This window comes from Zingiber officinale, chromosome 9A, assembly GCF_018446385.1.
Source record: "Zingiber officinale cultivar Zhangliang chromosome 9A, Zo_v1.1, whole genome shotgun sequence".
In the NCBI taxonomy this organism is placed as follows: domain Eukaryota; kingdom Viridiplantae; phylum Streptophyta; class Magnoliopsida; order Zingiberales; family Zingiberaceae; genus Zingiber; species Zingiber officinale.
The window spans coordinates 129,402,878-129,427,143 of NC_056002.1; the positions used below are offsets into that span (position 1 = coordinate 129,402,878).

Below are 24,266 nucleotides of genomic sequence, written 5' to 3' on the forward strand. Positions count from 1 at the left end.
CCACCGGCCCTACCTGATGAGAGAGGAGGTCGGCTCTGCACATGAGTCTCATGAGAGATAGGACGTGCTGATTCAGTGTTGACTGCGGGATCCACTGACCACTATCGATAATTTACTGCAATGTTTTTGTGATTTATCGTAACCATCGGTGGGAAATGTATGGTCGAACTGATCCAGTTGGATGGTAGGAACGGCACACATGCATTATATTTTTTTTTGAGTTTTTTTTTTTAAAAATGAAAGGGTTGATGACGACAACAACCATACACACAACACAGAGGATCGATCTTCTGATTAAAAAAAAAAAATCAGGAATATAATCATAGTTAGATTTTAACTGTAATTCATTATAATTAGTTATGATTTTTTCTTAAATTTATCGTCCCTCTTATATTAGAGTTTGGATTGAACAAGTGGCTAGAGATTATTTGGAGCAGCTCCTTCACTCGGTGTTAGGCTATTTGGTCATTTGTCCATCGCTGATGACCTCCGGCTGATCATCCGTCCCGACCTAGAGTATAATCTAAGGGGACTGAATTTAGAGAGAAATTATAATTAATTATAATTAAATGATGATCATGAGCAAATTGCAAGTACAAATGATTTATTTATTGGTTCACTTTTTTATTAAATCAGACGATCTATGCTCCTATATTCAGGAAACTGGAATGCTCGGTATACGTGGGTTAGGATCTTTTTAATGGACATACCGATATCCAAAAAAGCTTGGTTTCGTTTCATAAAATACCTTTTACAATTTTAGCAATGCCAATTTGTTTTTTTTTAAATAATAATAAAAAATAATAGAAAATCACAGTAATTTTAATGAATTTAAATATTTTTCATATTTAGTTTAACAAAATCAAATCTTTGAAAAATAATTTATAAATTTTTATTTTCAAACACCATTAAAAATATTATATTTGCCGAAGTTGACTAATGGATAATGGTCAATTTATTTATTTAGGTGAAAATTGACATAATAATAATAATAATAATAATAATAATAATAATAATAATAATAATAAATTTACTTACAATAACTCCATGTTTGTCGTCGTTATTATTATTATTTTTAATTGACATTTAATTTCCGCACTAATTTTGAGCCGTCAATTCTATGGAAAATTTTGATTATATATCCGGATAAATTATAAAGCCCTCATAATGCACATTCCATCAGCCTAATTTTTTTAATCAGTCCATTGAAATATGGACTCTTTCAATAGCTATGATAATTTTTTAATTAACCTCCATCATTAGGTATCTAACCCTTTGAATCAATTAATCTAAGATCATTAATTTAATCTCATAAAAAAATTTTTATCAGCTAATAAAATAAATTAAAAAGTGTTCATGAAAAAACAATACATATGACATCTTTGGTTAAGTACTATTGAAATAATCATCGTGGGACAGCTATGATAATTATTAACATTATATAATGATGATGATTGCATTGCTTTTATATTCATTTTCTACTTATTTTTATATGTCATTTTTATTTTTTTAACTTTTATTTTGAATAAGTTCTAAAAAATTATTTTTTATATCAAATTTAGACTATTTACTAATTAATTTTGGTGAAGGTTAAAATGATATTAAGATGATGTTTGGCTAAACTTATTTAAAATAGCTTATAAGCTCGTACAGCTTATAAATTGTTTTAGGAGATTATAAGTTGTTAGGTCTTATTTTAAAAATAAGTTGTTAAAATGTTTGGGTGAACTTATTACAATCAACTTAAAGATATTAATGTGTTTGGTATTATAAGATCTTTTTATTAATAAAATTATCATAAAGGATATAATACTATTAATAGAGTGTTTTGAGATTTTTATTAATAGAGGGTTTTGGGCGAATTTCTGCACCAGGGGAGAGAAAATTAGAAAGAGGCGTTGGCGGAGAAGATGACACAACGTTGAAAGAAAAGTCGACGGAGATAAAAAGATATTAGGCTTATAAAAATTTATGGAGGATAAGATGGAGATTTATGAAATTATATAAGGATATTTTAGAGAAATAAATTATTAAAATAAGATTTTTTTTTAAAAAAGTAGGGTCTTCCATACTTTTTTAAAAACAACTTATAAGCTCCAAAACAGCTTATTTTGACAGCTTATAAGCTGTTTGAAAAAAAATTTACCAAACAAATTTGAAGACCTTATAAGCTCCAAAACAACTTATAAGCTGTTTTAAAGAGCTTATAAGCTCAACCAAATACCCTCTAAGTTAATGTCTTAGGATTATTAGTAATTTTTTTTATAAAAAATTAAGTATTGTCATGTTTTTCTTTAGTCTCATATCTTAGGATTAACAACACCGTAAATAGATAAACTTTTATAAATATCTTGAGCCGACAATATTAAAAAATATATATTTTTTGATTTTTTAACTAAGATATATTAAATTAACTTTTTATGAGGAAAAATTCGTTATATATTATTGGAGTTCACCACTGTACTATATCAAGCTAAACATGAGCTAGGGTTAGGTCATGCTCTCTTCCGACTGGCCCTTTGGACTAGCCAGACCACACAACACCCGGGGCTCGGCCCAACAATGTTACTAGCTTGAACCTTTCTTGCTGTTACCTTCCTCCCGCCGCAACACTCATCGTTAACTCCCTTACCACCAACTTCTCTCTTTGTTGATCGTCACTCGAACTGTCTGTACTCGCCAACTACTCTCAAGCCTTGCCGACGACTCCGTCAAGATCGATACAGCTTTGAAGAGAAAAAAAAATCGACACAAAATCTCTTTCGGTCAACGAAGCTCGATCGAGAATGAGTCCTTTCTTCCTTCTTTTTTTCTCCCTCCCTCTTCTCGCTCTCTATGATTCATGGACTTCTTTAGCTCGGCCATCGGCTTTCAAGAACGCTACCTGCTCCTGCTCTTCCGTTACTGGATGTAAGCTCATAAAAATTCCTCTTTGTTTTTTCTTTGGTGTTGGTTTGTTTCATGTGGCATTTTATATGATTCGTATTTCACTAACACTGTTATAATGAGGCAAAGAAAACCCCCTTGTTTAATGCTCATTGAAGGAGACCGAAGAGCAAGAGAAGAGTTAAAAGATGTGTTTTTGCTCAATGAATTGTTCATTTCCACTCAAAATCAATAAGCAGAAATCGCATGCTCCTGCTTTAACTAGCAATTTCTAAGTTTTTTTTTTGTTGCAACTGAGCTCCTCTTCTTAAACCCTAGCAACAAACTTGTTTGCATTTTGTTAATTATCACTGCTTTGTAACTTTCTAAGTTATGCAATGATTAATTGCTGAATCATCTAAATTCCTCCTTCTGAAGTGTTTGATAGGTCTTGTTGTTTTGAAGATAACAGGAGGTTCCCGGAGAGATGCCTGACTGGTTGCGGTATTTGGGCTTCACTGCTAGTCTGCCATTTGCATTGGCTGCAAGCTTTTTGTCTATGATCTTCACCGTGGTCGGCTTGACCATCATGTTCATCTTGTAAGCAATTCTTCCATTCTGTATCTATAGCAATGGCTAATTCTTGTTGGTTGGCACGGTACATGTTTGAGCATCGAATAAAGAACATCTATCTGCTAAAGTTGTTGAGTTATTTGTAATTGAACCCATTAATGTGAAAATTGAGATTTCCACTACCATTTTAGCTTCACCGGTGATGGTGCTCAAGTCAATTTTTTCAACATAATCTCAAAGCAAATCTAAATTTTGATTCATTTCACATGTGTTTGGGTCAATTAGTAAGTGTAAAATGGTGGCAGGTGGACACTTTCTTTATGCACTTCCTGCAGTTCCTGTTGTTGCCAATATGAAAAAATGAGGGAGGTGGTGAAGACACTCGACATGGTTCACTTCTACATTATCGGCTGGTGTACTTGCGATCCATCGTGGTGTAAATGCTTCTCTCCCATATACTTTGAGATTGTTTTTCCAAATCTTTCGCGGCAATTTGAAATAAGTAGCATCCAATGGAACACAAAACACCAAAGATCTTCATACAAGATAAATGTGGAGAGTTTCAAGATATGAAATGGCACACCATGCAAGAATCTTAAAGTTTGGATTTGAAATCCCCTTTTCTGAGTTTTTCATGCGTTGAGTTCTTGTCACTTTAACCCTATATTTTTTGTTCTCACGGTTTATTTGTTAATCTTCTCAGCATCCAAAACAGTTACTGAATACAATCCAAACTATCAGCTTCATCATCAGCCCCCTCCTACAGATTTTGTTATCGCAATACCTCGGCCACCACCTCCGCAGCTCATCAGCTCCAGGAATCTACTATCACCTTCTTCTCTTACAACTACTCCAGGTTTATCCAAGAGAAGCTTCACATATGAAGAGTTGGCAATCTCTACGAATAACTTCTCTATGAATAATGTGTTGGGCGAAGGAGGCTTTTCCTTAGTGTACAAAGGGACACTAACCAATGGCAGAGAAGTTGCAATCAAGCGTTTGAAAGATACTCACCGGCAGCCAGATCTTGAGTTCATGAAAGAGGTAGATATATTAAGTCTAGTGCACCATAGGCATCTCGTTTCGCTCATTGGATTCTACGTCTCGGAGCTAATATGCCTACTTGTTTGCGAATATGTTCCTAACAAAACATTGGAGTTCCATTTGCACGGTAAGCCAGGCTTAACGAAGGTGTTCCATGTAGCCATGTCTTAGTGATGTACACTTCTAGCATTTTGTACAGGTAGAAATGGATCTACTTTGGCTTGGAGACACAGATTCAGAATTTCCTTGGACTCAGCAAAAGGCCTTGAATATTTGCATGAAGATTGTGAGCTCAGTTTCTTCCTCTCTATGTCTCTCTTGTTGTAAAATATCTTCCTATTCATTCGTCCACACTGAATGTTATATTTCTGGAGTGGGTAATCTTACTTTGATGAACTTGTAGGCAATCCAAGGGTGATTCATCGCGATATTAAATCTGCCAATATTCTTCTGGATCATCAGTTTAGAGCCAAGGTAAGCAAACTACTGATTACCTAGGAATTGGTAAGTGCTTGATAGTTTATATTATGACATGAAGATTGAACAACATTATATTGTATGTATAACTAGTATATATTTGTACTCAACTAGGGGTTTCAAAGCTAAAACTGTAACATTGAAATTGCTACTAGCTTAGATACTATTCTTGTTCTAGGAAGATAAATCCTATCCCTTCTGTTCTCAAGTGTTTGCTCCCAAGAAAATCCAAAGTAGTTGAAGATAAATCTTTGTTTCGCGCAGATTGCAGATTTTGGGATTGCAAAGCATGTTTCAGATGAGACAACTCATATCTCAACTGTTGTGAAGGGAACTTATGGGTGAGTGCCCTATGACATAGTTGAGTTCCATGTTATCGTCAAAACTAAACCAACAAGTTTTGCCACTCTTGGAATTCTCATGTGACAACAGTTACCTCGCTCCGGAGTATGCTTCTACTGGAAAACTTACTGATAAATCTGATGTTTACTCTTACGGGGTGTTGCTTGTGGAGCTGATCACTGGACGAAAACCTCTAGGTTTGGCTGATTGGGTCAGTTGTTAAAAAAAAACAGTTTCTGCTTATTCATTTCAGTCTTAAGTTTCAAAATTGTATGAACGGCTTGATATGTATCTCCTCTGAGAATTCTATTTGATATGTTCAATTTAGGCGAGGCCCTTGCTACAGAAAGCAATGGAAGATGCAATATACGATGCCCTTATCGATCCATTCTTAGACAACGACTACGATCCTGTTGAGGCAGGGAGAATGGTGGCCTGCGCCGCTGCTTGTTTGTGCCATGCTGCAGCTCTCCGACCAAGCATGAGTCAAGTATTTTGCTCAAACTCTTTTCTTTTATCTCATTCCATTTATTGAACTAGTCTTTCTGCTCAATCTGTATCGCTGTCTCCTAATCACTAGTTGTTTCATCATGTTTGTCGAAGACTAATGACCAGAATCATTTAGTTTTAGATTCTATAAAAGGTAGAATTTGCTGGTACTCCATAACATGTTTAAAAAGTTATTGAACAAGGTCCAAGAAGAAATTTCTTACCCAATCTAATTTCAGTCGGCATTAAGCTGAAACTTGTTTTGAACAATTTTCATTGTTTGCTACAAAATTTCTACTTCAGAAGTCATCTTTTCTTAAAGAAGCAAGAATACATGTTCCTGATGGAGGAGTGTGTTTAAAGCAGTGTCCAAAACCAAATCATTCAAGTGGATTTCTCTCGATTTATAAGCAAACAACTTTGGACTCAAATAGGATTTCTCCATTCGGGGACTAAGTTCAACATTTAGTTCCTTAATCAAATCTACAATCTTCACAATTGATCAGCCATTTCCTCACTGTTTCTCTTTTAACTTTTTGCATTTTTTTTTTCATATTGAACAGATTTGTAGGGCATTGGAAGGATGCATTTCATTTGGAGATCAGAAAAGTGTTCAATCTCCACCAGGTTCATCATCTGCCAATACTTTATTCCAATCAGTAAGTAAATCAAACACTGCATTGCGAACAACTTTTCTCGTGTTGGTATCATATGATGAAACTTTTACATGGATCTCATTTTGCACAGGTTCTAACTCCATGAACAACAAATCCTTAAAAACTCCATGTGAAGAAACCATTGAGATTTAAGTTGCAACCAATTCAGAGATGCTGTGTGATTATTAATATTCATCAAGTTTTGTTAATATTTGTTCTATAATTTCTAGGCTCAAGCGTTATTTCAAAGTCAAGACAGGGATTTTGGATAATTCTAAGTGTGATTAATTGAAATATATATACCAAGTAATGTGTTTTATTATGAATATTAGAGAATATTTTCGATCATTTTATTTCTATACATTAATATGTGGTTCATTGAAGCTTTGCCAAATTTTCACACACATGAATAACATAAATAATTTAAAATAAAACAATGATCTTTTTATTTTTTATTTTTAAAAAAAGGTTAGGTAACACATTTTTATCACTTGATTTAAAGGTTTGGTGGGGTTTGTCAATGCCATCTTTAAAATATTATTAAATAGATAAATTAGTTAAATAATTAAATGTGCTAAACAAAGCTCTTATTGCTCATTAACATATTAACGATATTAGTTCTAATACCTTAATTTAATTTAAAATTAAAATTGACTATTACTTTATAATATGAATTTTATATAAATATTTAACCGGTCAAAAATTCAATTAATTAATTAAATAAGTAGGATTGTGAATATTAAAGTAAGATGTGGCTATTTGTGTCGTGAACCGTCGCTTTCGAAGTTGTTTCCGAGCCGAGTGAACCGGTCGGCCCGGTCCGAATTTGAAAACTCTTCTTCCTCTCTCTCTCTCTCTCGATTAAAAAGTGTTATTTATTTATTTATTTAAATCCTCAATTCTCAAGCAAAGCAACAAGAAGAGGAAGCCACATCGCTCTCCGCCCGACCACCGCCGCCACCGCCGCCGCCGCCACCATGTCGTCCGCCCCTTCGCCGGCGTCCTCCGCCAGCTCTCCTCCGCTGGAAACCCCCTCCGCTCCTCCCACAATCGCGACTCCGCCCGCAACCAGTCCCACCTCCATTCCACCTTCCACGCCCTCGCCACTTCTCCTCCCGACTCCGCCCTCCGCTTCACCTCCTCCTCCGTATGTAGCCTCCGATCGGTCTCCACCCTCCTCGCATTCTCCTCCGCCGCCTAAAGCGCCGTCGACCAGGTCTCCGACCACGCCGTCGTCGTCGTCCTCTTCCAGCTCTAGCTCCATCTCCACGCCGGTTGTCGTCGGGGTGGCGGTGGGTGGAGTGGTGATCCTCTTGATGCTGAGTTTCATCTGCGTTTTTTGTTGGAGAAAGAAGCGGCCGGTGCCGCATTCGCCGCCACATTACTATCGAGCTTCACTTCCGCCTCCAAAGGCAGCGAAAGGTTAGATCTATCATGTACCATCTTGTTGATTTTCTGGAAAATATCTTTTCGCCCTCGGTGTAGATCTACACACTACAAAACTTAAATCTGTGCTGTTTCAAGTTTCACTTTACTTCGAAATATCTGCTTTTCCCCCCATTTTTCCTTTTGATCTCCTACTGGTTTTGATGTGAAAAAACCCCCCTTCCTCCCTCCCTTAGTCATGAAAGGAACATGGCATAGAGTAGCTGGCGATAGATTAGTTGTTTATTCGGATGGAGAGATTTCCATCTCAACGTAGTTAGCAATTTCTAAGTTTGTTCATCAAGCAACTATTTGTGCCAAAAGGAATCTGACTAGTTACGAGATTTGGTTCTATAAACACAATGTTCTTGTTCTTATCAGCAAATTTTCCACTTTTGAATGACAAATGCTGCCTTACTAAAGTCCATGGGAAGACTGTTTTCAGGTGATCGATATGGTGAATATTGGCAACAAAATGCTCCTCCAGCAAATCATGTTGTGAAAATACCTCCAGGGCCACCTCCTCCTCCTCCATTTGCTTCTCGTCCACCACTCTCTCTGAGCCATTTGGCACCTCCAGCTCCGCCTCCACTGCCTATGATAAATAGCAGTGGAGGTTCTGGTTCCAATTATTCCATGTCTGAGACACCACTGCCTCCACCATCTCCTAGTGTTGTTCTTGGATTGTCGAAAAACACTTTTACCTATGAAGAACTGGCCATGGCAACAAATGGATTCTCTGATGCTAATCTCCTTGGACAAGGTGGTTTTGGTTATGTGCATAGAGGAGTGATTCCAAATGGCAAAGAAGTTGCAGTAAAGCAATTGAAAACTGGAAGTGGACAGGGTGAGCGTGAATTCCAAGCGGAGGTTGAGATCATCAGCCGTGTGCATCACAAGCATCTTGTATCATTGGTCGGATACTGTATTGCAGGAGGCAAGAGGCTGCTTGTTTACGAATATGTTCCTAACAATACATTAGAGTTCCATTTGCATGGTAAGGCGTTGCCATTCTTTTAAGCTAAACACTTCATTTTTGCCGCTTATACTATTTTTAACTTTCTTCCTTTCATTGCTCCTGTTTTCCTTTTAGAGCACACATTGTGTTTTCTGTAGCCTAACTGTTGAATCAACTATTTTTAGAAAACTAAACAAAAAAGTAGCTTTTAGTTGTAAAAGGTGAACTATTTCCAGATCTTGATATATACTGCCGACCAACCATTTTAAGATATTCTTGGGGCTCTTAAAAGATATTAGGAGAGTTTAATGTGCATGAATGAGTCCATTGAAAGTTGTTTTTTATAGGGACTGGCCGACCAACCATGGAATGGCCTATAAGATTGAAAATTGCTTTGGGTGCTGCAAAGGGATTGGCTTATCTTCACGAAGACTGTAAGTTATTCATTTTGCCTTTTTAGGAGTCCTATTTCATCATATCTAGTGTAGAGTTGATCTCTTAATTGAGTTTATTGGCTTGGTATTTAATATTGACTAATAATATTTTGGTTGGCAGGCCACCCGAAGATTATTCACCGTGACATCAAAGCATCCAATATTCTCCTTGATTACAAGTTTGTGCCAAAGGCAAGTAAATATAGTGTTTCACACTTTTCAATAAAAATCAGTTTATCATGTTTGACAATGGGATACTATTCATGTATCTGAACCCAAATAGTTGGGACTAATGTAGCTTGATGATGCTTATGATATCTTGATAATAAATCTTAACTGCGTTGCTTCATGACATTTTCTTAGTTTCATTTAGTTGATTTTTAAAAGAAAATTTATGGAATAGCTAGCTGTTCTTGCCCTTTCTTCTCTGGTGTACTTTCAGATAGTATTCATGCTTTTGGTTGAAATCTCCATATCAGACAGTAGGTTTTATTCACTTCTGTTATATGGTTTTTGCTCGTTAACTAGTGCATTTGTTAATTGTAATCACATTTTCTTATGTAAAGGTTGCAGATTTTGGGCTCGCAAAGATTGCCTCTGACAATAACACCCATGTTTCCACAAGAGTTATGGGAACCTTTGGGTAAACTTAATTTTTTTCACTTTGCTTTTCTAATAATCTTGATACCTCTATCTACTCTCATGTAATGAGTTGCGAGTTAGATAAAAAAAGTTTTATAAGTTTGATGATTGAGCTAACATTAACTTGAGCTAAGTAGCTTAAGCCAATAGTACTTGAACTTTGGTTTTTGACAGGGACGTCAAGCCTTGTTAGGAGATTGTGTTATCTCACTTAAAAAGGCTTTATAATCTTTAGATGAGTGAAATATCTTTAACTTGAATCTAAACATTTTGAGTCATTGTTTAAGTTTAATAAATTGGGTTAGTTTTCTCACTAAGTTGGTCTTGACATAACCTGTTCTTTTCTATGTTAGATGCAAGCAACAACCATCAATGACCTATAGAATTAGTAATGTAGACCCTTGGGTTTGTCTCTAAACTATGGTACTTTATTGCTTCCTCTCTTGCATGTCTTTTCCTTGGATACAATATTAGTAACTCTTTTGACCTTCTATACTTGCACCATATGATTGAAAGGGTTCCGTTGATCACATTTTAGAAGTTGAACATCATATATAGATTAGTTCAGATCTCCTCTAATTCTTTGCGGTCAAGTGGCATTCTGCCCTTGCACTAAGTGGATTCATTTTTTGGGGCCTCAAGAAAGAATTTCAAAAGCGATACCCCTACAGTTGTCTATCTACTGAACCTAGTATGCATGAGCATTTTGAGACACAATGCTTCGGGAAATTCTTTCTAATGATCTCCATTCCATTGTTGCTTTAGTTTTTATTTGTGCCCACTGCTTGGTTTCAGTTATCTGGCACCTGAATATGCATCTTCAGGCAAACTCACTGATAAATCAGATGTCTTCTCATTTGGCGTCATGCTTCTGGAGCTAATCACTGGGCGACGCCCTGTCGATTCATCCCAAACTTTCATGGATGACAGCTTAGTTGACTGGGTTAGCATCTTTGCATAGACACTTGTTGTCCACTCTAGCTTTCCCCCTGGTTCTTAAATCTTTTTGTCGCTTCAGGCAAGGCCATTGCTCACTCAAGCTCTCGAGGATGGCAATTATGGTGCCCTCATTGATCTGAAGTTGGGAACGAACTATAATCCTAACGAGATGGCTTCCATGATTGCCTGTGCTGCGGCTTGTGTGCGTCACTCGGCACGGCAACGACCAAGAATGAGCCAGGTCCTGGCTACCCGTTGTCCTATAATTATCTTATCTGTTCATCATATCATGAACAACCCCTCATAAACATCCGTCCTCACTAACACGAATGAGTGAACCTACAGATCGCCCGAGCTTTAGAAGGAGATGTATCACTCCACAACTTAAACCAAGGCGTCAAACCTGACCACAGTAAGCTTTACAGCTCCTATGGCAGTGGCTCAGATTACAATTCCAAACAGTACATTGAGGACACAAAGAAGTTCAGGAAAATGGCAATGCCTACTCAAGAACACACCAGCAGCGAGTACAGTGCAGCGACCAGTGAGTATGGCCAGGTCCCATCGGCCTCCAGCAGTGAAGGCCAACATACACGAGAAATCGAGTTGGGGAAGAAAATTCGATATGGTTATGGTTATGACACAAATTTGTGATCCGATCCATTCAATGAGGATAGGCTTTGAAGAACTCTTACAGGTTTTAACGAATGTTTGTTGTTCTTTTGATTCAACTGATTCTTGTGATGTAAAGGTTGAGATGAAACATATTTCTTGTGGAATTAGATTGATTTCTGATGTAAAGAATGTAAAGAAGAGATTTTTAACAGATGATTTGTGGCAATGAAGAAGAGTTTGGAAATGGTGGCCATGTGAGTTCAATGTTGTAGCACAATGATATAATCTAAAGGTGCAAAGTGCTTAACCCTAACCAAGTCAGGTCAGGTCTAACAAGATCATATAATAAGCAAAGTCCTAAGCCCTAACCCGCAAACACTACGAGCGTATGAGGTGTTATGTGTGAGTTTTGAACTCTCGTTACATGGGAGCTTATCTTACCATTGCATCGTACCCTGAGGCATCCATGGTCTTATTTAGTTCCATGCAAAAATAAGTCCAATCCATGGTCTTATTTAGTTCCATGCAAAAATAAGTTCTATCGGACGTAGTTGATATCTGCATGAGTATTTACTTTAATAAGTCTTAAAGATCAATTCTCAATGGATATAACATATATCGTTAGGTGCTTAACTTCATGCAAAAAGTCATTGTGTTAGGATAAAATATCACCATAATCTACCTATCTATATCTTGCAATGGGGCTGATGAAACTAAGCCACTTGGGATGAACGATATCACTCCTTTTTGCTCCAAAAGGGTGTATCTATTTTCGAACACTACGAGCGTATGAGGTGTTATGCGTGAGTTTTGAACTCTCATTACATGGGAGCTTATCTTACCATTGCATCGTACCTTGAGGCATCCATGGTCTTATTTAGTTCCATGCAAAAATAAATCCAATCCATGGTCTTATTTAGTTCCATGCAAAAATAAGTTCTATCGGACGTAGTTGATATCTGCATGAGTATTTACTTTAATAAGTCTTAAAGATCAATTCTCAACGAATATAAAATATATCGTTAGGTGCTTAACTTACTTCATGCAAAGAGTTATTGTGTTAGGATAAAATATCACCATAATCTACCTATCTATATCTTGCCATGGGGCTGATGAAACTAAGCCACTTGGGATGAACGATATCACTCCTTTTTGCTCCAAAAGGGTGTATCTATTTTCTAAAAAATATTGATCTGAAATTTCAGTCACGATAAATCCATTTCAACTAAGCAATTAAATAAGCTGCTATAGTAGAGAAAGTCAATGAGCAAATCCAAAGTGCTTGAAAAAAGATGAAGCAACTAGTCATTGTTTTATTGAATGTGCATCGGATGCATACAAAATGAACACATACAAGACTTTCAGAGCAACAAAAAGTCAATATAACAACTATGACAGAGCCCCGCTTCAAAGTCAACCTTCAAAAGTCAAGGTAGGCCAGTGCTAAGACTTACAGAGAATTAACAACCATAACAACTCACAAGTATTAACACATTTGATTAGGTGACTTTCGTACTTACAGCCACCTCGGAGAGTTTCGATGGTATATGTTCACAAACATGCATCTGCTTGCATAGAAACATAGAACGACCAGTTAAATCTATATTATTTTCACTCGATCGAGGTGACGATCCATGATTTCGGAAAGAGTCTCCAGGAACACAGCCTCGCTAGTGCCTGGAAGAGCAGCATCGTTTGCTTCGCGGATCATCTCCTCAATTTTGGACTCCTTGTGAATTGTTTCCCTACACATGATGCTTCCAATATCGTACGGAGTGAGCCCTCTTTCTGCTCCCTTCTTCAAGAGCATGGTTGAGATGCAAAGGGTACGCGTACATTCGGGAGAGAGATTCCATCCGTAGTATTTAAGGAGTGCGATGTCTTCTTCAGCGTCGAGTGCTTTTATGTAGTTGATAGTTCTATGGTCGAAGTGCTGACGAGCTTGAGGCCAATATAGCCACTCAAAGGTACAATCTTCAAACTGAAACATGAGTAGAGAATTACATGATTGCCTTCTATCGGAAGTAGACAACATACAAAGATCGAGAAGGCCATGCTAAAAATAAAAGCTACTCTACATCGAACACATATATTAAAAACATCGCAGCCAACATGATAACAAGGAGCATCTCAGATCAAAAGAAGGAAATAAAGATCGCGACGGCAGTGCTAAAAGGAAAATATGTTATTCTACAATGGACAGATATATTATAGCATTGCACTCAATAACGAGGCACACCACAAACACAACAGAGTTCAGATTGATGTGAAAAATAGCTCGATTGTTCATTATGTGACAAACAACAATAAATAGATGAGTGACCGAGTGTATTGGAGTTGATGGTGAACTAAATCTAAGCAAAATAACTCCAAGACAATTTTGATTGAAAGAAGAGGCATATGTACCAAAAGAAGACTTGGGATCGAGATGCATAATATTTCAGTAAGCTGATATGCAAACTTAAATTGTTGAGAATGCATCAAGGAATTTGAGGAATTATTGAGATGGTTGAATCTTCACGAATTTTTGATAATCCTTCGTTAGCATGTAAACATATTTTGTAATCGATAACACCAAATTTGAATAAGTTATGATGAAGGTAGAAAACATTATAACAAAATATCAGCATAGTAAGAGAAAAATGAAGCACAAGCAACACTTACATTCTCAGGCAAGCAATATCCATGGTCAATGGGAACCAGCACCATTTGTTCTCCCTCTTCATTTTTGCGAATTAATATATTCCCAGCATGGCGATCAGCATTTGCCAACCGAATATCCAGAACAGATATCTTGTGAACCTCCTGCACAGGGAACACTCTAGGCCCCATATCCTCGCAGCTTCCATTGTTTTCCACAAATGCTTGTAAGGATCCAATCTTGAAATTCTTGGGCACATAGTCACACGGCTCAGAATTATGGAAACCGGTATCAAAGCACCACACCATGGCTGTAGGAGGAACACCAGCAAATCCTGCTTCATCATCTAAACGCTTACCACTGATAGGGTGATCGAGGATGTATGCTGCGACCTCCCTTAAAGCTCCTTCTCCGACGCGTGTCCCTTTCTTCAAACCTTCACCATTATCTGATAAAGGAAGCCCTCGAGGATTATTCTCAGCCATTGGCTCCTCGTCAATTGGCTTGAAGATAGCTACATACTTTTGGCCTGAACCATCTTGCATAAAGTATGCTCCCCCAGTGCCTTCCGAGGACATCATCGGTAGATTACCCTTCTCCAATCCAGAGGAAGCAGAACGAATTAGTTCTGAGATCACCCGCGACAATTCAACTTTTCGATCATCAATAACCGGCTTGATCCAAGGATCCTTGTAAAGCAGTGTCCCGGCGACTATTTGAGGATCACAGACTCCATCCTTTTCTTTCACAAGAGGGGCATCAATTGAAAGTTCAAAATCCTTCTCAAAAGGTTTAGTCCTGACTTTTGCACATTTCCTGATCAGCAAATGAATCACAGCGTCGTTTTCCCTACTGAGATCATCAATCAACTGGTGATCATCAAGCTCCTCACCGTCACATATGATCTTATGGTCGTGAACATCACTCAAGTCCTTACCTCTCTTTGCGAGCTGCTGCTTGATGTACCCAATGTTGCGGCTCCGTTCAACTTTGAAATTATATGTTTCGCCAGAGACAGTTCTCACAATAATATATCGGAGATCGGAGAACCTAATCACAAGGTGCAGAACATTTCCATCGCCCACGCCATAATCCCGGAGCAGGCTATTATTCCGTGCCAGCTCCCTCCCGCCGAACACCAGCTTCGGCTTCTTCACGGCAAATTTATGGATCCGAAGCTTTACAGAAGCGATCGATTCAGACTCTAATACTCGGAGCGGAATCACAGACGACTGAGGGGCCTGGAGATAAATGAGGATGGACTCCTGCGAGCAATGCCAAGACCGGTTCCCGTCGAAACGTACAGTGGACACCGGCGAGTCCTCCCGAACGGGGCTGAGAGTGAGAACCCCGGACGACATTTTCTCACCGTGAGAGGGAAGAATCAAAGAAGCGCCTTTTGCCTCTAGGACAGAAGGAGGAAGAAGAAAGGCGAGATTTTTTTCCTTCAGAAAAAAATCTACAGCCCAACCTCAACTATATCCATTTCCCACCACCAACAGAAGTGGGGGAAAACCTACCGATCTAGAATCGGAGCAAACCCTAAACGCGGAATGAGAAAAGGGAAATTCCAGAAAACCTTACAAATTCCTCCGAAACAAAGACGCCGAAGAAGCATCAACCAGGAAGCTACCCAATCAACATGTTGATTGCTGGATAAAAACTCACGACGACGATTGATCCGCAGAGATCGTTTCTTACCGGAGTGGGAAGAACCGAAAACAGACGGAATCAAATCGCGAGGGGGGCCGTGGCAGGGAAGGCGGGTTTTGATGCGTCCCGTCGCCTGCTCGATCGCGATCCGAATGCTAAATTTAGCTTTTTGGATTGGATTGGAATGCTCGTTGTCGAGAGGCGGAGAAGATTTTGGGGGAGGAGAGCGAGGAAGACGTTCCTCTTTGCATGCGATAGGACCGAGACTAGACGACGTCGAAACCAACCGAAGGCGTTAAGAGTGAAATTGACAGTTAAGTCCTTGTACTTTAACTTATATTGGCGGTGCTTGGAAGACTCTGGAAGGGGGCCTAATTTTATATTTATCCAAAAATATTAATCTACGTGGCATAAAATTTGACAAAAAAATAAAAGGCAGCAATTATTTTCATTATCCTTGATAAAATGTATTTAATTATTATTATTATAAAAATAATTTAAATTATAAAATATTAAAATCACACTTTATCCATTTTTTTTTTAATTTCAAAAACACTCATCTTCTAATAATGTTATAGTACTTTTAATCAAACTCCTACATGTTATAATATTTTTAATTAAAATTACTAAGCTAAATTAAAATTACTTTAATCAAATTATTGTATATCTTAATTTAATTTGCTTCACTAAGTATATACGCATGCATATACCTAATTAATCAAAGGGTTATAGATTTATTTTAATAGGGTAGAAATTAATTTTCGATAACACATGTCTCGAAAAAAAACCTTTTTCATAATTATTTATTTATTTTTATTGCATGTATTGTCGGGATGTATTGACCACTAAACTCGCACAAATTGATATTTACTTTGATGTATTTTTATCAAAAAAAAATTTGCAAAATTTGATTTTTTACTGATTAATTAATATTGATGCATTTTAACGACCAATTTAACAGCTAAGCCCACATTTTACTTTCTTCGTCACTAAGGCTATGTTTACTCTGACAGAAGAAGAGAGTAATAGATGCCTACAAACCTTAGCTTTATTGTTTACTTTGAGGAAGACTGGGTGGATGTGTAACATAGCGTAAAGTCCCTCAAACGATTCACGAAAAGGTTGAACAAGGCTGCAAAGGAGATGAAGTTGTATATGTAAGATGGTAACACTCTATTTAATTGAATGGTAACCCTGGGCGAACTGTCACCATGTCATTTTTTTATATAATCTAGGTGTATGGACTTTCGATCCATGCTGCAAAAGGTTGGAACTGCTAACCTAACGGCCCCCTCAACCCGGCCCCACAAGTATGAGAGGGAGTAAATCACGATGAATACGGGCCCAGCTATGACATGACGGTCTCAGGTGTTTAGCACGGACAGATATTGATGTTATCGCATTTGCTGCCGCAGACCCTCGACCTCTCGACTCATGCTGCAAGAATCCATGTCATAACCAGTTGATCCCGCCCGTGGGGGCGTATGGACTTTCGATCCAGCTAGTTCAAGAGGTGGACGACTTGGCCCCTCAGACCAACCATTAGATATATCCAAAAGTATGAGCAGTTCGTCACATAGTAAAAAAATGTCTTACAGTGTGCGAGACTTGAATCATGGATGCTTAGAAAAATACTTGAACATTTTATCATGGTACCATGGCCGACGGACACCATCTCATATAACCATATTGTATTAACTATACTCAACAAAGTACATTGATCCTGTCCGAAAGTTAGAGGTGGAGCACTGGATAGGTGTCTATGATGTTGACTGAGCGAAGACCTCTGGATTGGATCAAGGACCCTTGGTTGGTGCGCTAGGCTCCCTGCACATACTCAAATGATTCCATAGAACGTCAGCGCCCAAAAATTAGGGAAGAGGTTCTTGATGAAGACTCTCCGACGTTCAAATCAGTATATCGCCTGAGTGAGAAGTAGAACAGTAGGAACGAATGGCAAGTTGCATGCGTAGTATAATGTATGAAGTGTGCGTACCTTTCCATCGGAGAAGACCCTCTTTTTATATATCATCTCTATGACTTCCGCAATCATGAGATGACAGAGAGTATCGGGTATAAAAAGTTGTTGTACAGTGGAATATATGTATCCTGGAAGGCGTATAGCCAGTCCAAGGAATCTTCCACTATCCGTGTGCACCATCATTGTAACTAACGCCATCAATGAGTCGGTTAAAAGAATATGCAGTCATAATGTGTCGGCTGAGGGGAAGCATAATCGCCTTCGATGAAGGTTCCTTGAACCTGTATCATCTCAGAAGAATATTCTTTGACAAATAGTTATTATTTTCTAACAAGTTGTTAGGATTTTTTGACAATGTTGTATCCTGAGCATATGCCGACCGGGAGTTGTCCTGCCCGGGTACATGTTATGACGAATAATGAATGAAACCTTGAGTTTTACAAGGCTAGCCAACAATCGACGCTGCCCTGATATATATGTGATAATGCTGAAGATTTGAGTGAAATATTGCCCTGTCTTTAGAGATGTCCAGATATCTATTATGATTATGGAGATTTGAGTGAAATACCGTCCTATCCTCAGGGACGCCCGAGCATCTGTTACAGTTCTGAAGATTTGAGTGAAATACCGCATTATCTTTAGGGATACCTGAACATCTGTTATGGTTCTAGGTAAAACCATAGAAACAGGTCCCTTGAGCTCGAACAATTTTATGGCCGTCCTGCCGTATATAGTCGCTCATCTCTTGGAGAATGGGAAACTAAGCCCCAAGGGACAATACTGACCTTTCGATGGGGTGCCCTCATAGCTGAAAACTGGTTCCTCTTCACTGAAGTAATATCTTGAGCTATTCAGATCCAATCGAGTTATTGAGACCTACCCGACTATACCTATAACTGGGATGCTCGTTCCTCAGGCGGGACCGACTCTTAGGTAGGTCGTCCTTGAATTGGGGGCCTTAGTACTAGATGAGAGGCTAGGCTCTGCCGAAGGGTGATCCTTTGATCACCACCTTTCCTTGACTTGGACCTCTGCCTCACCTTGACTTCGCCTTCCACGTTAGCTCGAGGCTCTTATTTAACACCCCATATCATACATATTGGGCATCGTCTCCCCTCCCAAGTAAACAGAGACATAGATAGTAGCGAAACTCATGGTGAGGTTAGAATGTAAACGAAGCATCAACCCACATAATTTCACTAGAGATGGCATATCTTGTTGGGTTGCAAGGTTATAAACAAAGTCCCATATTGAAAATACATGGGAAAAAATCATGGATTTATAAGGGAAAGATATCTCTATTGGTATGAAGTCATTTGGATATAGCCTAAAAATAAAATCATGAGAGCTTAGGCCTAAAGTAGACAATATCATACCATTGTAGACATATCTAAATTTTTTTTGGTCAGAACAATTGGTATCAGAGCATGGACTGCAGAAGATTCAAGGGACCAAACATCATATTGTTGGGTTGCAAATAAAGTCCCACATTGAAAATACATGGGAAAGATCATGAATTTATAAGGAAAAAATATCTCCATTGATATGACGTCTTTTGGGTAGAACCCAAAAATTAAACCATGAGGGCTTAGACCCATAGATGGGATCAAGGAGTTTTGTTTCACACAATATTTTTTTATTTTCATGTATTGTACATTCAGAAATTGATTTTCAGGACATGCTCGGTAGGTGGCGATGCGGTTGACTGGCAGAAGACTTTGTGAAGGAGAGAAAGATGATGAATTGGAACAAGAAGAGAACTCCGAGTGTGTTTCTCTTCTCTGCACACACTCAAGAGAGTATACAAAACGTCAATGTCCAACAACCAGGGAAGGGGTCTCTGGCGAATGCCCTTCGATGTTCAAGTCAGTGTTGGATCGAGAAGCGCTAGAGGGGGGGGGGGTGAATAGCGCTCGTGACTTTCACTTTTTGAATTCATAAATCATACGAAAAACTAACAGAGTAATAAGTAGCGGAAAATTAGAACAAGCACACAGACACGACGGAATTTACTTCGTTCGGAGCCTGTGACGACTCCTACTCGAAGGCCCGCAATCCTTGATCGCTTTTCGTGGGCAACAACTATAAGAACGAATAGAGTACAAGTATTACAATTAAGTACAATTGAAAAAGACAGTTATACCAACAACAGTATAGTAATTTGAAGATTCGGAGCTCCGGGTCGTCGGTGTCAAGTCGCAGCACTTCCGGGTCGTCTTGTTAGCAGCTAGTTGCAAAGGGATCGCTTGGAATTCGTTGATTGAAGGTGCTGCTCGAAACCCCCTTTTAAATAGTGCTCAAGGCGCCCTAAAGCCCATCCAAGGCGCCTTAAACTAGTCGAGTCGCCCGCGTGGATCAAGCCTGAATTGGTCGTGACTTATCCCTTCAAGGCGCCTTCTGTGCTCTCCAATGCGCCTTCATCCACCAGTCCAAGGCGCCTTGAGCTTCCTCCAAGGCGCCTCCAGGCTTGCTTCGTGGATAGCTCAGCTTTGCATCAGAGGCACCTCCAAGCTCCATGGAGGCGCCTCGGACACTGTTCATCCGAGGCTAAGTTGTGCTCATTTGGTCCTGCAAAAAGTGTTAGTCCCAAACACATACCTTGCAAAACCAAGTTAGCACAAAACAACAAAGAAATAGAATATAATGACAGTCTCCAGACTGTCCGAGTCTGACTTCAGATTTCCGACCGGAAACCCTAGGTCGATCTGACGCCTACTGTTTCCTCTACGGGGAACGCGTCCTCACCTACTCCACTCAGGAGATTTACCTGTTGCCAGTGCGATCCTCCAGATCGACTGGACTTTTGCTCGGTGCTCGCTGCTTCCGGACTTTCTGCTGGACTTCCATTTTCTGGCTGGTCCAGTCTTTCACCTGGTTCGCGACACCAGGACTTTCCACCTAGGGTTACCCCCTAGGACTTTTGCCTGAAGCACTCGACCCACCAAGACTTTCCGCATAGGGTTACCACCCCCTATGACCTAGGTTTACCACCCCCTAGGGTTTTCACCTTGCCTAACCGCAGTTAGGGCTTTTGCCTAAGTACACTTAGGACTTTCCTGCAATCTCATTCAGACTGTTAGATCACCACACACCTTAACTTTGAATCCTTTGCCATTATCAAAACTTAGGTTCGATCGTCGGATGCTTTCCGCACCAACAATCTCCCCTTTTTGATTATGGCAACCCGAATTCAAAGTTAAGTAAAACAAATACATAAACATATTTAAAAGATTTAAGTGAGCAAGCTTAAGTATATAAATTCAAATATAAGCATAACTTAAGCTAACACTTAAACTTTGTGAAGCTCCCCCTTAATATAGGGCTTTCTTTTTGAATCAGATTTTTTACTTTTGAATTTCCCTACTCTCCCTCTTTGTCATTTATCAAAAAATAAGCTAGTTGAAAGTAAGTTTTAAGTTTTTAGAAAAAACAAATTAGGCATTTGAAAGAAGGTAAAAATACTTGTGTAACACTTAGCTTATAATTAAAAAAAATTGTCAGCTAAGGGAGGAGGACTTAAAAAGGAATATTTTTCTCCTAAGTTTAAAATGCTAATATATGGTTGACTTCGAAGGATGACTTTAGCCACTTTTGAAACTTAGTTGTTTTTAGAAAAAATACTTAACTAAATTTTGAAAAACTTAGCTAGATTTTAAAGAATTTTTAGAGCCAAATTATTTTTAAAAAAATTTGAAGTCTCTTAGCAGAAATCTTTTGAAAGCAATGAGTTTAAATTTTGCAAGTAAAGAAATATGCTTTTTAATACTTTTAGCTAAGTATAGAATGAATCTAAGAGGTAACTTAGAAAAGTATTTTAGCAAAAATTTATAAAGGTGGCTAAGTTTGAGAAAGTTTGAAAGTTTCTATATGAATCACTTAGCTAAGCCTTTTGTAAACATTGAATTTTGAAAATGTAGTTTTAGTTTAAAAAGGCACTTAGCTTAAAAGCTTAATTTTGAAAAAATAGGAATAAGAACTTATGAAATTTTAGGACGAAGAGGGAGTAACTAAATATTTAATTTAGGTTATTTAATCAAATTTAGTTGGTCCTTAAGTCCAAGCATGAGTCAAGTTAAATACTTGTTAACTTATCCAAATTGTTTTGATCAGGTATCAGAGCCCTAAAGTACAAACATGCTCAATCTTAAAATTTCCATTTCCTTCACCAACTGTCTAACCTTTAGCTACTTGCTGATTGCCTAGAGGGCAGTGACTTTCACTTGGTTATTCAAGTTAAGTCTTTTGGTCCAATTAGGTTTGACTAAGGCTGGATGACTTAAACTGATTACTATTAATAAAGTATTTAACGCCCAGACTCATAATGATGCACAGATATAAGCATACTGGAGTCCAGGCTTTACTCTATGCATCTCACGCCGTTCTATGTATTTCAAACACAAGCAAGGTATACCTAGGTGTTTGTGAGATGCTCTGGCTTAAATCTAGGGGAACATGATTTCTAGGGTAGAGCCTAAACTAAGTCCATTTTTTTTAAAATTCTAAGAAAATGGGATTTTAAAATCATTATTTTTCCTAGAATTTTTGAAAAGAACAGGATGATTAAGTAAGACAATAAGTTTGAAAATCAACATCTATTCTACCCAGCACATGCCTATTTGTCTTCTAAGTGCACTGAACTCAAGTTCAGGTAAGGATTTTGTAAAAATATCAGCTAGGTTTGATTTGGACTCAACATAGTTGAGTGCAAGTTCACCTTTAGCTACGTGATCCCTTACAAAGTGGTGCTTTACCTCTATGTGTTTAGTCCTAGAGTGGTGAATTGAATTTTTTGTTAGATTAATTGAGCTTATATTATCAATTAAAATTTTTATATTTTTGTATTCTAATTGATAGTCTTTTAAGGTATGCATCATCCACAAAAGTTGAGAGGCACACTCTCCTAGGGCTATGTATTCAGCTTCAATGGTGGATAGAGCAACACAATGTTGCTTTCTGCTTAACCAACTTACTAGGCACTGACCTAGGATTTGGCAGCTACCACTTGTACTTTTTCTGTCTAATTTGCACTCGGCATAGTCTGAGTCAGAATAGCCAAAAAGGTCAAAGGTGCTAGTTCTAGGGTATCAAAGTCCTATATTTAGGGTGCCCTTAATATACCTAAGTATTCTTTTAACATATGTTAGATGTGATTCTTTTGCACAAGATTGGTATCTTGCGCACATACCAACTGCAAATATTATATTTGGTCGACTTGCAGTTAGGTAGAGTAGGCTTCCTATTATACTTCTATAGTATTTTGGGTCTACTAGTTTTCCTTCTGGGTCAGAGTCAATGTTGATGTTAGTGGTCATTGGGGTATTTATGATTTTTGAAATTTCCATGCCAAATTTTTTAATTAGTTCTTTAGCATATTTAGTTTGGTAAATATAGATTCCATCTTTCGTTTGTTTAATTTGTAGACCTAAGAAAAAATTTAGTTCCCCAACCATACTCATTTCAAATTTATTTTTCATTAATTTAACGAATTCTTTTAGAAGTTTAGAGTTAGTTGAGCCAAAAATTATATCATCAACATAGATTTGGGCTATGAAGATGTCTTTTTCTATAGTTTTTACAAATAGGGTCGGATCTATGTGACCTTGGTTAAAGCCTTTGGATGTTAAGTAATTGGATAACCGTTCATACCAAGTTCTAGGAGCTTGTTTAAGTCCATATAAGGCCTTTTTCAATTTAAATACAAGATTAGAGTAGTCTAAGTCCTCAAATCCTGGGGGTTGGTTTACATAGACTTCTTCCTTAATGAACCCATTTAGGAATGCGGATTTTACATCCATTTGGTATAACCTAAATCCTTTATGAGCTGCATAGGCTAATAACATCCTAATGGATTCGAGTCTAGCTACTGGTGCATAGGTTTCATCATACTCTAAGCCCTCAACTTGACTAAATCCTTTGGATACTAGTCTAGCCTTATTTCTAATTATTTCACCCTGATCATCCAACTTGTTTCTAAATACCCATTTGGTATCTATTATTGACTTATCTAGGGGTTTAGGTACAAGTTGCCAGACTTGATTTCTATCAAATTGGGCTAACTCTTCTTGCATAGCAATGATCCAGTCTGGATCAGGTAGGGCCTCTTCTATAGTCTTAGGTTCAATTTTAGAAATAAGGGCAATCTGACTTAAATTTCTATAAGAGGATCTAGTTCTGACTCCTAGGTTTGGATCACCCAAAATTTGGTCAGGTGGGTGAGAGGTACTTGCTCTAGTTGATCTTATGTTTGGGTCAGAAGTTAGTTCCTCTGGTTTATTAGTGTTGGGATGAATTTCATCGTCTTCAATAATTCTTGGATTAATGTCAACATTTGCATTTAAGTTAGGTAGATTATTTTCTTCATCAAATATTATATTAGTGGATTCTTCAACTTTTAGGGTATTTTGGTTATAGACTCTATAGGCCCTACTGGTAGTGGAGTACCCTAAAAAGATTCCTTGGTTTGATTTGAGTGTAAATTTTCCTAAGTAATCTTTAGTATTTAAAATATGAACTTTACATCTAAAAACTTTTA

The 24,266-nt window shown here is 38.0% G+C and overlaps 3 protein-coding genes across 5 annotated transcripts; 2 read left to right on the forward strand and 1 right to left on the reverse strand.

Annotated features, from left to right (window-relative positions):
• The first annotated feature begins 3,338 nt into the window (after positions 1-3,338).
• LOC122020854 (proline-rich receptor-like protein kinase PERK1) lies at positions 3,339-6,745 on the forward strand. Of its 3 annotated transcripts, XM_042578882.1 has the most exons (11): positions 3,339-3,465; positions 3,744-3,874; positions 4,142-4,482; positions 4,597-4,609; positions 4,682-4,768; positions 4,886-4,956; positions 5,224-5,300; positions 5,392-5,512; positions 5,630-5,791; positions 6,354-6,449; positions 6,538-6,745. In XM_042578882.1, exons 1-11 carry the CDS (start codon positions 3,353-3,355, stop codon positions 6,550-6,552), a joined length of 1,227 nt encoding a protein of 408 aa, XP_042434816.1. In that variant the 5' UTR covers positions 3,339-3,352; the 3' UTR covers positions 6,553-6,745. The 3 variants fall into 3 exon arrangements, 2 of the variants coding, with proteins under 2 accessions (XP_042434816.1, XP_042434815.1); XM_042578881.1 differs by having other exon boundaries at positions 4,142-4,609; XR_006122348.1 differs by lacking the exon at positions 6,538-6,745 and having other exon boundaries at positions 4,142-4,609; positions 5,392-5,498; positions 6,354-6,443.
• Positions 6,746-7,195: 450 nt separating this feature from the next.
• On the forward strand, positions 7,196-11,703 carry LOC122019578 (proline-rich receptor-like protein kinase PERK1). Its single transcript, XM_042577035.1, has 9 exons — positions 7,196-7,207; positions 7,316-7,868; positions 8,317-8,868; positions 9,177-9,263; positions 9,385-9,455; positions 9,830-9,906; positions 10,701-10,848; positions 10,924-11,085; positions 11,190-11,703. Exons 1-9 carry the CDS (start codon positions 7,196-7,198, stop codon positions 11,496-11,498), a joined length of 1,971 nt encoding a protein of 656 aa, XP_042432969.1. The 3' UTR covers positions 11,499-11,703.
• Positions 11,704-12,752: 1,049 nt separating this feature from the next.
• LOC122020415 (phosphatidylinositol 4-kinase gamma 4-like) lies at positions 12,753-16,041 on the reverse strand. Its single transcript, XM_042578338.1, has 2 exons — positions 14,124-16,041; positions 12,753-13,440 (listed from the first exon to the last, which is right to left on the reverse strand). The coding sequence occupies exons 1-2, from the start codon at positions 15,459-15,461 to the stop codon at positions 13,060-13,062; spliced, it is 1,719 nt and encodes a 572-aa protein (XP_042434272.1). The 5' UTR covers positions 15,462-16,041; the 3' UTR covers positions 12,753-13,059.
• Positions 16,042-24,266: the final 8,225 nt, after the last annotated feature.